We start from the raw sequence: 17,126 nt of genomic DNA, 5'->3' as shown, positions 1-17,126 counted from the left end.
GGAAAGCAAAAAAAATTTTCCTATAATGTGGAACAGAAATACATTTTTTTTTCTCAAAACCATAAAATTTACATAAAATTCATTTTAATTTTTTAATTGATGTAAAATGTAAAGTGCATGGCTCGGTCTGTATCCTGGCATTGTCTGTTGTCTCTGTTGTTTTTTTTAGCCCACTTTCTACATTATGATATTCTCTGAGTCCGTCATACAGGTACCACAGTCCTTGAATTTTAATACTGCAATTGAAGTGGCCACCATTGCCATATGTAATGGCAAAGAGTGAGTAGCTCTAAATTATAAACATCCACTGTTTCCAACTATGATAATTGACATTCCATTGAAAAAATGGTATAAAAAATGATATAGAATGATACAAAGGAAAACACTACCAGTATACAAGTCTGTGTCATACACAATCAGGGCTACTTTAAAAGACTGTTTTAATATGATACCATATCTATCCCTGTTATAAAATGACCATATCATCTTTATAATAGTTGCAGTTTTAAGTATGTCTTAATGTAGTAGCATACATGTGGGAGATTTGGAATGCTTTTAAATATTTCCGGATCAAACACTATTACAGGAAAATACAAAAAGTAATAAGGTATAAATATAAATCTTAGCTTAATCTGTAGACTGGACAGATGTTTATAATCTGCTGTTCAACTGTCTCAACTGTTGTTATTTTCACTATTCTCAAATTCAGCAGTGCAATTTTTTTTTTTTCAAGCAGGTGACAGCATAATTTTTTTTTTCAGCTACAGTGCAAAACATAAATTTTTTTTCGTTCAGCTAGGCCATAAAAATATTTTTTTCAAAAAAATCCCAGCCTAATTCTGTCATAGATATAGTTATTCAATTTGGAAATGAGGTTATACATGCAGAAACATTATTACGAAATTCCAATAAAAAAATATTATGATGTTTCCTTTTAAAGCCCATTCCTTTGGACACGATTCAGGTAATGCTATTAATCCTTTTGTCAAAATTTGTTTATAAAGGGTACTGTATCAATTTAATAATGCAGTTATATCTTTGAACATTATCTTTTTGAGGTACTAACATCTAAATGCATTTAATAAATTGCAACTTAACCAAAAATATATAAAAACGCGCGGTTTGGCTAGCAACAAAACCAGGTTCAACCCATCATATGTTTATTATGTTCTGTCCCAGGTCAGGAAAAAAAACCAGTTGTTATCTTATGGTTCGTTTCTGTGTGTGTTAAATTGTATTATGTCTTTTTGTTAAACTTCAGTGATTCTGTTGTTTCGTTGTTTTCTTTTTATAGTTGATGGGATTCCCTCAGTTTTAGTTTGTAACACTGATTCGTTTTCTCTCAATCGATTTATGACTTTCGAACAGCTGTATACTACTGTTGCCTTTAAAAGTCTTACATTGATAGTATAGTACGGCGATGTACAATATTATGCCTTTCTTAGATACTTTAATATTTCTTATACTAAATTCTTCAAATGTGTTCTGATGGATATTTTCTTCTGGGAAACACTTGAGGGTGTATTTATTTGTTTCAGCTACTGCAAGTACTCTTACTTCGTTATTATTTTTTTTTTTTTTGTATTTTGGGAAAATGTATGTAAGTCTTTATGTTGTTCTAATGAGTCAAGGCCTTTAGCACTGATATTAGCAATTGTCTTTTGTTGATGTTGCTGTTACTACTGTCCAAAGCATGGGGGATTTATCCCAGACAGATATGTTAACTAATCGCCATATTTTTAATAGATTTGTTGCACATTCGGTCAAGTCTTTTGTAGCTTAATATACATTACTAGTATGTTTTTTTTTTATTATTGTTGAAGACCGTATGTTTTCCTTGAATTGTTCACAAAAGTAACATCTTGTCCATTGGACAATGTTCGAATTGGCATCATTTTCAAAAAAATTGTATCATACAATAAAGTTGTTAAGTTACACACAGTTTTATCGATTCTGTTTGCGGTTCAGTCTTATGAAATTAACCTAACTCACAAGTTTCCAACCAACTGATGCTAGGCTGTATGACTGGTTAGTCAAATTGAATAAAAAAATGATTTCAGCATGTTTATTTGTTTTTCAATTTATACGGCTCTCTTTGCTAGGAAAGATTTAAAAAAACAAAGATTTGAAATGGAACTTGATCATTGCATTTTACTCGATACCAATTGTTAAGTATATCAATTTTGAAATTTTGTTACCTCGGTCAGATGTGTAATCTGTATGTACATTTTCCCAAACTTTGTTTTGATTTATTCCAGCGATTCGGCCATGGTCGGAAACATGGAGAAAAAATCTAGAAATGCAGATTTTACAAAATGAAAAGAGGAATCAAGGACAAAACTGGGTGAAATATATCATGGGGATAATCAAACACATGAGTCAAAAACGAACTGATAATGTCATGCCACCCCCCCCCCCCCCCCAAAAAAAACAAAAACAACAACCAATCAAACAAAAGTACATGTATCAAAACACATCATAAAATGTCCAGTGAGAAAAATATCTCGGATTCGACATGACATCATTGTTCCGAAAATCCAAAGGATGCTAGCTACAAACTTTGGAAATAATAGTGTATTGAAACTTTCTGTCCGGCCAATACGCAAATGAATGTATAAAAAACGTTGTAATACTTAAAAAAGTATCAAAGGGATAACATAAAAATTCAGTACCATAACAGGATAAACACAAAGATTTCGCTGTTTTCTGATACTAGACTAATAGTCTCCAAATTATTCATTAAGACTGATGAACCACTTAATCAATGATATCAGATTTATCGAGTTTAATAAAGAAATCTACAATTAATATTGATATATTATTGAAATTGTAGCTGTCATTTGTGATAAATTGCCGTCTTATTCTATCCTTTCGGAAATCTACGTATTTTCTTTGAAGGCAATTGTAACCATTTTTATCTTTTCCCATATAGCAGACCAAACTACAGATTTTTGCATTGAATTGAATTGTGTCTGAAAGTATACCAACATGTTACATCATTGTGTCATTTGCTATATGTATAAGCCAGACGAACAAGCACTAATCAAAGGTTTTGATGTGGGCGAGAGCTGATGGATAGTAATGATAGGGTATTGATACAGTCACGGTATGATAATGCTATATTAACCAATGAAGCACCAATTAACGATCCAAATTACAGACATGAATCAGGTGCCAAAAAGGGCAAAGTTTAACTCTATATTGGATGTTCACAGGAAAAAAAAAATACTTGAAGAAACTTTTCAATAGCCTAACAAATGGCTTTAAGGTATACTGAATATGAAAAATCAAATGTACTTTTGAAGGGAGCTGTTTAACCTCTTGGTTTCTAGTGGGTTTTTTGTTTCTCAGTCATTTATATTTTTCTACGTTGTGCTTTTAATAACCGAGTTGTTGGAATTCTGTGTAATTGTCATACTAGTCACAGGTTAAGCTAGCTATAAAACCAGTTTTAATCCTCCACTTTCTACATAATGAACAATAGAAGTACCAAGTCAGGAATATGACAGTAGATTTCCATTCGTTTGATGTGTTGGGGCTCTTGATTTTGTCAATTTATACCGTACTTGCAACTTTGAATTTCCCTTGGAGTTCGGTGTATATGTTATTTTACTTTTTTTTATTTATCGCGTACAGAGTGGTATTTTGAGTTGGTTTTTATAATTATATAAATGTTCAACCTGTGAGGAAGAGAAACAGAGCGTGACAGTGTTAAATATATTAACATATATTAAATATTATTAAACAATGTAATCATGTTTGCATAACAAACGTTAAATAAAGTCTAATTTGGCACAGAATTAAAAATATATAAAAGATTTATATCAAAATCAAAGTGATGTTTCCATGATAGTTATGTAGGGTAAGTTTTCAGACTGGGGTGTAGGCAGTCTTTCCGTTTCTTGTAAAGGAGATTTCACTTTTGGCAAAGGACGAGTCATCACTAATGCTTCATTGTATGGCGGTGGTTCCGGAAGTGAAATATTAGCAGGTAATTCAGATATGCTTGATGTTGACCTGTAAAAATTGTTGTTATTACCTGTTCGTGTTAACCGAGCTGTAGAAATCGCTGGATTTAGTCGGACAAAAAAATCTTGCGGTGATTGTGGCGAGGATATATTACTCTGTGTACCATCGTCCCTCCGAAATAATGTAAACATTCTTCGAGGTTTATATCTTGAAGTATTCGAATTAAAAGTTGCATAGTTTGAATCCATATGCATACAATTTTGTAAAACAAGGCCTTTGTTTACAATAGAATAACTCTTGCATCGTTTTATAAAAGGAGACGTATCAGACAGATTTTCATCAACTTTATCTGTCTTCGTCAAGGCAGACAAAGAAGTAAATGTTAAACTTCGAGGAGTTCTTTTATATTGTGAATTGTTAACATCATAAGACATGTCTGGTGCTATCAATAAGGCTTCGGAATAACTAGGTATCATTGCATAATTTTTCTGTATAGTATGTTCTAATTCTACACTTCCCATAGTATTAACACGTGTCATTCGACCCGTGGTTGTAACTGGATCAATGTAATGTGTACCAAACAGTTTATGAACATGATAATGCATATAAGCCGTTTTGTATTCAATTACAACACGAAGTGGCCAGGATAATAGCAAAATCGATGCGATCCAAAATAAAACTTGTGACACGTACCAAGGAAGATTATCTGGATCTGAAAAAGCGATCATATATTCCCTAAAATTGACATTCAATAAATCCATTCCTTCACGCGTTTCCATAAAATCATCACGTCTTTCGTTGTCGTTGAAAAATCGACTCCGTTGTTCGTCGAATTCATTTTCTGATTCTGAACATGTATAAGAGTATCCTTTTGATAACCTTATTTTCGTTGCAGGATATGTTTCTAATTTTGACAATACTGGTGAAATATCTTTCACACCACACCGTGAGAAATTAAAAGCAGAACCAGCTGTGTGAGTGTTTACTCTCTCATAATAGACCTGGGTACTTGTATAGGAATCTCCATTTCTGTATCGGGTTATGTGTCGTGTTTTCCTAACATAATGATAACAGAGAGCTTTCCACCATAAAATCGGAACGGCATCTCGCATGCTATTTATCTTGTCATAAACAGTGTTAACATCCACTTTATATTGTAATTCTATTCTAGTGTGACAATGATAGCACTCAACCAAATATACAAAGTAAAGCATAATAACAAAAGCCACCGGGATGTAAATATAACCGGCGTCACATGGGCTAGTCTGTTTTGTTCTGGTATCCGGTATGTAAGAAGTATAAAAGTTGACAACAAAGGTAGTTACGGTAGCCAGTCTACAATACACTATCGCTATGAGACATCCGAACATCAACACAGTTAGAATTAAACATTTCCAGTGTGCATCTCGTCTAAGGGAACCACAAAAGGACTGTCTAATTGGTTCTAGCTGAAAATATACAGATTCAATTTTAATTATTATGATAATCTATAACTAGTATGAAAAATAAAGGAATATCAAAGAGATAACATATGTCATCAAAAAGACGGAAGATACCAAGTAAAGACGACGAAAAGACGTACAAGTCAGCAAATAACTGCGTATGGATAACCAAAGACCGAGAAACACGAACACTACAAAAAACTGAGAGTGAACTTGGCTGCTTCTTTTTATTCTGCTTCACACGTCATGTTGTGCATGGTGAGTATTATTTGGCGAGAATAGAGGAAAGTTGGATGGGAAAATGATTATAACAATTTCATAAGATAAAGGGAAATGATTCTTGATATAAACATTTGGTTTGCATCCAACTAAATGACGATCAATAGTTAAACCAAACTTCGTCGTTTTCTGTTTCCAGGAAGGAACATGTAAGATAAATGATAGTACCAGTTAATATTTTGACCTTCTAATAAGTTGTGCACTGAATTTACATCAATTTTCGTTCAATCTTGTTTCTATGTTTATCAGTTGGCAGAAACACGTTTGATATGGTAATGTATGGTTGGTTAGATCTTGTTGGTCTCTAGTGGATAGTAGTCTCATTGATAATCATGCCACATTTCCTTATCTTTACATTAATTGAAATGTTTAAGTTATGTACCAAATATGAGACACCATTTTACAATCGCGACATAATTGTGGTGTATTCTAAGAGTACATTTGTTTATATTTAATCTTAACATCTCGATCAGATAAAGAACAATTTCCTATTCATCCAAAGAATAGTTCCGAAAGCATTATGCATGTAAACACGATACGTAGGGATTAAATGGAATATATGGATGATTGTTTCTAAAACAAAAAACCAGTGGAATGCCAATCAATAGGAATTCCCTAGCTTGCATCAACCTGAAGACATCTCCTGATTTCTACAAAATAAAATAGACTAAGTTACAGTCGCTTATTTGATAATTGAAAACGTTAATGTTAAACTTTTGACCGTTCCGAATGAAGGTCTTCCTGGTATAAGCTTTGAATGTATTGAATTGACAGCATAAGTGAAAACAGCGAACTAATGAATAACACTGATGCTTGTAGTTCTTTCCATGAAATATAAATCGCCAGTAGCCTGTTTTTGCAGTAAAATGACTTTATAATTGTGAATTATTTAAGAGTTGACTGCAATATTTTTTTCTGTCTATGAAGAAATAACATAAAAAATATGGTGCACACTGAATATCGCACATAGCGGGTTATTTAAAGTGTGCAACACATTTTAAGTTATTTCGAATAGGCAGAAAGAATATTACAGCCATTTCTTATAATTTAATTCTAAATTCCATTTTAAACCGGAGTAAATCATGAAAAAATGTTGATAACGTCACGGTCACATGACAAAATTATGTATATGGACTGATAAACAAAACGACGTCAGCCAATCAGAAGACACGTTAAATCCAAAATTGACTTATTATAGCTTATAAATTATAAATAAGGTTGCATCTCAATCAGAATGGTTGACCTTTGACTTCCATTTCTGTTTAGATCCCTTTTGTTGTTAATCTTCTCAATACTAGTGGTATTGAAACCAGAGCTTAATTTTGCAGCGATACGTTTTCAAGGGAATACACCAAAATTGTTCTGATGTATTTCTATCATAAAAAGTATGCAAATAAATGCGATTTGATCACGAATTTCCATTTTCTTGTTAAAATATTAGAATATATATCAAGATGAATTCACGTTTAGATGGTTGAATATTTTCCCCAAAGTAAAAGCGTAGTTTCATTCCACAAACTCGATTAATCTGAGATTGATAGAAATGTAAAAGAACCTGACACCTCAATGAACATCATTAAAACTACGTGAATATTCTGTATCTGAATTCCCTAAACATCAATTTTGTATATTTGAAATTGATGATTTAAGAATCACATTTTATAGATATTCATTCAATGTGAATAAAAAATCCAGACTTTTGCTAAGCCTATCAAATAAGAGTTATTGAGAATTTTGTGTATTGTGAATTTGTTTTGTTCAAACACTACTGTGATTACAAACAGGCAAATACTTGCTGTAAATGTTCAATTAGAGGGGATTAGGGTTATTTGCAGTTAGAAAAACTGCAGTATCCTCATAAAAAAGATAACATGTATTTCTCAATACAGGTGTACTACTAAGTATGGCAAGCTCTTTATCGATCGAGACAAATTGTAATATATTCGTGAGAGACTGCCAAAAAAGGTTAAACGTATGATAAATTAATCTCTTAAGCTTTGTATCGTCACAAAGCAAGACAAAATAGAAGACTTTCTACTGTGCAGATGGTACTGGATGAAAATGGAAAAAAATGAAAATAACGCACTATAATCAGTTTGAACCGTTTTTCTGAATTTACTTTCAACCGGAACCGGAAAGAAAATATTCAAAGGCCAAGAATGTATAAGAACCGAATAGTAGAAGGGCTTTATAAAAAAAAAAGTACTCAGAAAATAGCCAAATCATTAAGGTCAACTTTGCCAGAGGATGAGTTAAAACCAGTCCACTTCTATATGATACGGCAGTGCCAATCAGAAAAAGTAATTGACAGCCGATAAAATATATTTGTTTGGAGCAAATATGAAAGGCAAATATATGTACCATCAGATAAAATATTTACACTCGAATGAAAATCACTGAAAGATAAATAAGGATTACAAGCCAAATAAACGAACGTGTAATTAGGCATAGTTCTATATCAATTACTGAAAAAATATGAATGAGTTAAAGTGTATTCCAATTGAAGAAAAACATAGGAATGTAAAAAGAGGTAGACAATACAAATGGACAATCAAATTTCAAAACTAAGAGAGCGATCGACTGACACACAACAAAAACTTATTTTTTTTCGGTAAATTCGCCAAGCATGATTCGTAAAAGATGAATTATAAAAACGATATAAAAAATGAAAACACATGTGATATTATTTCATTTTAAAAATACAATCGAAAAACAACCTGAATGTATTAGTTTGCCAAAACTAAACCTACATAGAAATAGGACACAATCGGTAAACTCACAGGCCAGACGACTAACATGGTATCCTATGATCGTCACTGAAGAGTCTCGTGTAGACGGAACGCGCATCTGGTGTTCTAAATTATAATCCTAGTACCTTTGATAACTATCTAAACAATCGAAAATATGTCTCCTGTAAGTTGAGACACCAAACACAAGTACACGGACCATTTCAGTGATTGTTTGATATATTGATGATACGTTGCATCACGGAGTTCTTAAATTTTTGTTTAAGAAATAATACACCACGTTCATCATTCAAAGCAGAACAGTATGTAAAATGGTAATGCAGTTGACAAACGAGCACGACAGTTCCTGGTGAACGTAATTATAGAGAATTCGAAGTGAGTCTGATGCATGAAATTAATGACATGTTGTTTTCAGTATTGTCTTCATTTAAGAATGCTACCATAAATGACAGAAATTAATTGGTAATAACACATATCATTACTTTTCCTTACTTATACAAAATATGTTATATTATATCAATCCGATAAAATATCTATGAAACATGAAGGAATTGTTTATTAATGCATCTGATTTCCGATGGTTTGATGTGTTTGAACTTTAGATTTTGGCATTTGAGAAGAGTCTCACCGTTTTGAATTGTCTTGGAGTTCGGTATTTTTGTTATTTTACTTTTTCCAAAAGAATTCTCCAATGAACAGTTTTATTGCATTTGATAAAGATTATATTAAAGAGAAAATTAAAATTTACTTTGAGAAATAATTTGTTACTTAAATATCGTTCTTTCAAACTCCAAAGTGTACACACAATTCGCTCTGCATGCGATAAACAGTGAAATGTAAAAAGTTTTCGCATTATAAAATCCGAAACAATCTTTGATTGTAAAATACTCTCTTCAAAAACAATGTTCGTGTTAAGATTTATAACTTTACACGATATTGAAAGCGAAAAGCAGACGTTGAATAATCGAAGTAGACCAAAAGCTTTAAACACTTCACAGCATTCCATCAACTTTAAATTACAATAAATTAAAGTTGATTGATAATTGATTAACATCCCCGGTGAATATTACCGTCAAAACGAATCAATATCCAAACATTATTACACGAAAGGCGATAATGAAATGCTTTTTTAATTATCAACATGGAGTCTCAGTAGACACAAAGTCACCTTCACTACCAGTATTACAGTTTGCGTATAGAAAGTGACAATTATCTAGGGTATTCGATTGTATTGACAATGTATGAACAAATGTTCATATTCGGAGAAATCTGTAACTGGCAATTTCATTACTAACAACACTGTCAGCTGTCGTGGATGACAAGCTGACAATATTAATCATTGTTTACTTATCAATCATTGTCAAAACCTTAGACTAGGAATACAAAGACACTTTACAGAATTCGTTGTACCTCAATTCAATAATCTAATTATTAACAGGTTTTGTACAAAGTCTAACAGTTGGGGTTTTTAGAACCATGTCAATACCATGAGAACCACATTCTCTTCTCTTACATTCTCTTCTCTTTGCGGTATACGGATGAAAAATGAGTTGAATTAAAAAAAACCCACACAAAACCAACAAAATGTTATTTGCAATAGTCTGTTTTCTTTATTGGATTTACCATATGAAAAATAGCTTTGAATTTCAAAATATCATAATCCAATTGTGTTGATATAACCTGTCGCAGAACTAAATAATTTGTATTTGATGTTAAAAAGGCGGTCCGATTGAAAGATAATTTATTGTCGATTGTTTACGAAATATTAACACTCAATGCATGAATGCCTTTGCAAAATATTTTCCAACAGATAAACTATAAAATACTGAAATTTTATATCACCTTGGCATACTTATGTTGATGGAATTCCCTGAAAGGCAGATTTAAGAGTTCTCGGGTATTCAACCAATACTTGTAAGAGAATCATCATTGTATATAAAACATATAAAACATGATGTTGTTGATTCTCAACTTGAAAAGTTTAGAAACCTTGACATCAACTCCGCGTTCTGGCAAATACTTGTCATTTAAGATAAGTATACGTGTATTAGATAATCAACGAAAAACATTATTTATCGTTTTTTGAACGCATAAATACAAACAACTCAACAATTCTGAAAAATATTTCCAGAGCTAAATTGAATTCTAGCTGCTATTTAAAGTTACCGAGGAAAAATTGCTAAATAAAAAAAAAATCTCTATGGCAATCAAATATTGGAAGTATTATTGAACATTTCATGCAACAGAAAATATAAATGCACTTTATATTTTTATTGAGTCATAAACTAGACCAGACGTCAAAATTTCGAGTAGAAACGATCATAACATTAAATATACCGTTCTGTTAAACAGCAGTTAATTCTGGCTTACTCAATGAATAATGGTGTTTGCTGTAGCTAAGAATTAGAAAAACAAACATTAAATCTCTGTGATTCAATTTACCTCATGATATCACGCTATTTGTGTAAAGTCGGGTTTCTATTTTCCGGAAAGATTGTAGAATTCAATCAATGATAATAGTTTTTAATCTTGAAAATGAAAACAGAAATTATCCGGGTGTTAGTTTGTTGTTTAATTGATGATATGTAGAAAAAAATAAATGATTCAACAGCATTTTTTAATCACTGAAAAAAAGAAAATCTGTATTTTTCCGACCTTTTTTTTCAATCTTGAAATTTAAAATAGCAATTAGCCAGGTGTAAAAATCTGTTAATATTGATTATTTATAGAAAAAAAAACAAATTTTGGAATGTCTATATAATTTTTAATCACTGAAAAATAGAAAATTTTTACAATATTTTTTCTACAACTTTCTTTAAAATAAAAAAAAAATTATTGGAAGAAGAAATGTTTAACTTTGTGCAGTACTTGCATATACTAAAAATGTCTTCGTAGCCGTTCGGTTTTGACTCAATCTGTGTAGACTAAATACTAATCACATGCAGCTGCTATTATTTTAGAGAATGCGTATAAAGCATAAGTGGTACCAATTTTAATAATGGAATGGTAACTTATTGCCCTATGCTATAACCTCCAATTTTCGGTGGGGTTCGATTTATTTGGTGAATATTTAGTTATTAATATTGTATTTTGGTTGTTTTATCTACAGCTTTGTCAGTTTATTTTCGACTCATGACTTTGAATGTCCATTTTATATCTTTCGTTTCTGTTTTATTAGTAAAGTCTTTCAAATTTTCAAGAGAAGTTTATATCATTAAAAAGTTTAAAGAGTCTGTCCTATTGGTCCTGTCAAACAATAAAAAAAGGATCGTTGAATGGTTGTAAACATAACTTTGGTATTACGTTAGTTCAGAGTTTGAATTCTCACAGAAACCAATGAAAAACTGGATATATACGATAATTTATATTCAATATTATTCATTCCTATGACAAAAACTCTTACAGGTCAAAATCGCAGAAAATTAGAACAATTGTATTAAAGTCATAAAAGGAAATGAAAAGTTTCAAATTGAAAGATGAAAGATCTTAAATTTTTCTCTGAAAAGAAAAAAAAATAAAGTTTATATCTGAACTATGGAAAATATGGAGTTATTGTTGTTCTCATTGTGATTGCATGTTAAGCTATGCATTTTATTCATGATAAGTAAAAATAATTATCATCATGAAATGTACAGAATAAATACTCATTCATGTTTTTTAAATGTCATTAACTTTTACAGGACGTTTTACCAAACTTTTATACTTCTAATGTCATGATATATCTAACTTACAATGTTATCATATGTGATGTAATGCAGAGACGACTTTTGTTGCTTGACCTCTTTTCGACGTTCATATTGGTTAATTTATTTCTCATTTGGTACGCGATCTCATCATTGCCCGCAAGAATTAAAAAAAAAAACCAACATACTAAATGATTCCATGCCACCATATAAGAATCCATTGCTTAACATTGAAAACAAATTCAGAATTATAATCAGCAGATATAATAATAAAGTTTAGAACGATAATCATACCCCGTTGAAAGGGAGATAGCTGTTGACATTAGAAAAGAATTAAGATGTTATGGGCTACAAATTTCAAAATGGAATCATCAATTTTATCTTTGTTCAAACAAGCAACGATTTTCAGTATCCAACAAAAGTAATGAACCGGATTAAACCTTATCTAATGCACTCCATATTCTGCAGCTTTGATCTGAATGACAGTTTGAGAGATTGTAATTCCAACTGTGGAAATAAATGTTTTAATGTTTATTAGTTCGACTATCAGATTTTGATAAAATTGATCTAAATTTACAACGGTTTATATTACGGTAATGTTTAAATGGCTTTTTCTTGTTTAAGTAACATTTTCTTTTATTTTCAACAAAGAAACGGAAAGATTGTATCACATCGAACAGCTTCGGGTGGAATCGAACAATTGCAGAAAATCGAAACACATTTAAATTCATTATTGATTAAAATTTCAGCATTGACAACCACCATGAAGGAGTAATACTTTTCTTTAAAAATAATTGCATACAATGTATTATGCTGTTTAAATTGCAATGGTGAAAAAATCCTATTCATAGTTACTTCACAGTTAAAAGTTATTGAATGTTTCTAGATTAATAACACGTAGAAACACACTAATATCAAAAACTTTGATAGCAATCATCGAGACGATTGTTATCATCAAGTAAAACTAGTACTTTGGAATCGAAATAAAAAAAAAAAACAGGATAAAACTAACATTGATGTTCTTTTACCAAATTAATTGATAAAATGTCTTTCACTTTTTTAATACAGTTGTAAATTTGACGGTTGTAATTGGTTGGACATTATCGGCTTGCCTAGTCTGAACTTCTTATAAAAATGAGATGAGGTATGATTGAGACAACTATCGTCTAAAGTTGAATTTAAATGGATGTTAGCAATTATATGCAATCGTACGTCCTCCAGCATTGGGGAAAATTATACCGTTTATTCGGCTAAAAAAATACCAGACATGAAAAATATGAAACAATTCAATTGATAAAACTCACAAAACAATTTGTGAATAACATATATGACAGACATGAAAAAACAACAACCATTGATTTACAAGCTACTGACTTGATACAGGCATCTTCAAAATGTGGCAGGATTTAAACAAGACTTAAGTTTTCCCCTGTTTTATACGGGTTCATGTTATTTAATACTTTTTTTCATTAAAGTTTTGTTCGGACTGTCTTATTGTAACTTGAATATACTATAATGATAATTAATAACTGATCAAATTTTTAGTTTCTGATGATTGACAATACTTTTTTTTTTATCTAACTACAGTTGGGTTTTAACATTGTTCCAACAGATTTATATGGAAGAACAGCAGAGATCTACACTTCTTTAGTTTTACAGTCATCATCATGAATTTGTTGACCGATACGATTGGTCGGTGTCTAAACCTTCTAGCGAAATTTTTTCGCGTCTTAGATCTTATATACACGTAATTTATCGTTTTATTTATTGTGACCTTCTTCCGATTGAAACATTTCTACAAAGTGATTGTCATGAAGGATGACGAAAGCGTAGCAAGAGATGCTTACACAGTCGACGAACACGGTCCCGTTGATCATTTTGGAGTTTGTGCGATTCCCTCAGTATTTATTTGTTGTCATGGCTTATCTCTTCTTCATAAATGCATGAGAATTGAACGTCTCATATAAGTTAAAAATTGGATTGACTGTACGTAAAACACCTCTCCAATTATCAGAAAATTTGTCTTATTGTAATTAAAGATGAGAAATGAGTTATGGTCGCCAATGAGACAACTATCCACCAGAGTTCAAACAAAGTGAGTGTATGCAATCATATTCGACCGTACGAACTTTAACAATTAGAAAACACCATACTATTTATTCGGCTATAAAAGGCACCGACATGAAAATGAGAAAAATAATTCAATTTAATTTGCAGTTAGTAAAACCCTCACCTTTTAAAAATTGCAAAACATATATTAGTAGTCTCTAAATACTTACTTTTAGAATAAAGGAATAATTAAATGATGCCACTTTTTGGTCTGTTGAACTCGAAAATCCAAAATATTTTAAATCTACATAAAAAATCCTTAAAGTCATAAGAAACGAGAGAACCGGTGAAAAATAATGTTCTTCCAATTCTTGAACCAATGCATACAAACATCATAAACTTAGTCTTCTGTGCAAGAATTTATCATTTTTTTCGTGTAAATTTCGTATAATCGTCAATTTTTTTTCAATCGGTCAGTGTTGTTGTGAAAATATTGCAGGTAATTAAAGTTCGTGTTTTGAAGCCGAAGTTTAACGATTGTCACCTGTTTGTCAACAATCGACAAAAAATCAACAAAAAAACATGGAAATTGAGCACGTGTTTAACATGTAAATTCAGATAATAGTTTATTTTAAGGACATCTATGCGTATTGTGATCACCGGATTTTTACGAGATGGGTCACATTGAGGTCACTTTGCATACAAAAAATATGTCGGGGGAATTAGTAAACTTCTTCTAAATATGAATAAATGAAAGAATTTTCTTCAGAAAAAAGTATATGTACATAAGTTTTATAATGAAAACTATCCATTGAGTTATAAAAAAACATATGCATTATTTTTTTTTTATTTGAGGTTTCTTATGACTTTAAGATGTGAGATGTGAGATTTTATATTTTGCAACGGTGTTTAAAGTCTTAATGATGTAATTCAAAACTGCAAATAAGGGATATTTTGAGATCGTGTTATTGTTTGCTACATAAATATTTTTTTTACAATTATGGTACGTGTGTGAAATATCATTCATTTTTGGTGCTGTCTTAGATCATATCTAATTTGTTCATAAACTATTTGTAACTATACTGATCTTTCTACCAAACGGGTCCCCATTATATTTAACTAAATTCGTGCATAAAAAAATAACATAGTTTTGAAAGAATTGAATTATTTTTACAATTTTTGTAATACCAGTGTGCAAAGGAAAGCCATCATCAAACCTATTCCCTTTTAGCTCATCTAAAAGAGAAGCTCGTTAAAGAGGTCTGTCGCATATAGATAAAGGAGTAAGTCGGTAAAAAGATGAGCACAGTTTGTTTTCATGGAGAAATCAAATTGTTCGTTGAAAAATAAGTTCCTTAGACGTAGCAAATGTGTTGTCAACAGAAAAAATCATACATTTTGTTGCTATCAATGGCAGAGATTTTTTTGTTTGAATTAGAGAGATTTTCAATCATTTATAATTCCAATTAACTTCTTAGCGTCCTGTCATCTCAAAATGTCAATACCGTGGCCAGTTTAACCAGCGCAAAAAAATGTGAGTCTAAATAACAAAGATTATCTGATTGATATATTGTTTTGAAGAAAATAATTGGTAGAAAGTCTATTCTATATTTTTGAATACCAAAATTTATGACAAACGCTATGATTTTAATTTTCCTATAGTCAGCTTTCCATTTCTGTGTAGCAACATCCCAACGGCACCAGCATATGGAGTATTAGTGTCTCAATTGTTACGTTACTTTAGAGCTAGCTCAAAGTACGTTGATTTTGTTGAACGAGGAATACTGCTTTCTCAAAAGTTGCTAAGACAGGGCTATTAATCTATCAAATTAAGGTCATAGGTCATCACTCAAGAAATTTTACGGTCGCCATCATGAGCTGATTGGTCATAATGACAAAAGTGTGTAAGAAATCATATCTGATATTCTTCCTCAGTCATAATAACCTTCCATCATTACCGAATTGATCAAAGAAATAACACGACGGGTGCCGTGTACGGTGCAGGAAATGCTTACCCTTCCAGAGCACATGATTTCACTCCCGGTTATTAGTGGAGTTCGTGTTGTTTCTTATCTATTATTTATAATTGTTGATGTAAATGTCCTTTGGTTTTTTGAGTCTTTGTTTACTCCTTGGTTTTGATTGTTATTGTCTTAACAAAAATGCAATGATGGTCGGCAATTTCTTAACAATTGTTTAAACAAAATGTTACGAAAAAATCTTATGAAATTATCATTTATTGTATAACTATTATTTTTGAAAATTTGGAACAAAAAACAATTTAGTCAAGATGATACGGAAGCCGATAAGGGCCATTCAAAAAAAAAAAAAATATGTCGTAATTACGACATAGCATGTCGTAATTTCGACATAACATGTCGTTATTACGACATCGCTATGTCGTAATTTCGACATAACATGTCGTTATAACGACATCGCTATGTCGTTATTTCGACATAACATGTCGTAATAACGACATCACTATGTCGTTTTAAAGACATAGCTATGTCGTAATAACGACATCGCTATGTATATAAAAGAATGTGTATTATGATTGCCAAGACACTAAATGACACAGAAATTAACAACTATATGTTATCATAATGCCCCCAATAGTTAGAAAAGCCCCCGCATAGTCAGCTATAAAAGAGGGACGAAAGATACCAGAGGGAGAGGCCCCGGAATGCTGTGTGGCATACAGTGTTAACATTAATTAATTATTAGCTCCCTTGGTAAAACTCCAAATTTCACATTTAAAGTATTTCATTGTTGATTAATTTACATGATGCTTAATAAGTATATATTTGTTAATTGCATATCTTTTGCTATTTGAATTCATTGGTTAAAGATATTTATTCATATTGTAAAGTTTAATATTTGTATCGTTGGTCAACTTCTTTGGTTACCTTCTGTGAGAAACTTATATAATTTATAGATCCTATTTAAGTCCTTCAAGA

The 17,126-nt window shown here is 31.3% G+C and overlaps 1 protein-coding gene across 1 annotated transcript in view; it reads right to left on the bottom strand.

The window, feature by feature from the left end:
* Positions 1-3,711: 3,711 nt before the first annotated feature.
* LOC143066547 (transmembrane protein 151B-like) overlaps positions 3,712-17,126 on the bottom strand; it is a 32,527-nt gene continuing 19,112 nt past the window's right edge. Inside the window, exon 2 of the mRNA XM_076239442.1 lies at positions 3,712-5,417. Within this exon, the coding sequence (XP_076095557.1) occupies positions 3,831-5,417 (1,587 nt within the window). The 3' untranslated portion in view covers positions 3,712-3,830. The remainder of the gene's footprint in view (positions 5,418-17,126) is intronic.

This window comes from Mytilus galloprovincialis, chromosome 3 (genome assembly GCF_965363235.1).
Source record: "Mytilus galloprovincialis chromosome 3, xbMytGall1.hap1.1, whole genome shotgun sequence".
NCBI lineage: Eukaryota > Metazoa > Mollusca > Bivalvia > Mytilida > Mytilidae > Mytilus > Mytilus galloprovincialis.
Note: the sequence above shows the minus strand (reverse complement) of the source record. Positions and strands in the feature narration are given on the sequence as shown.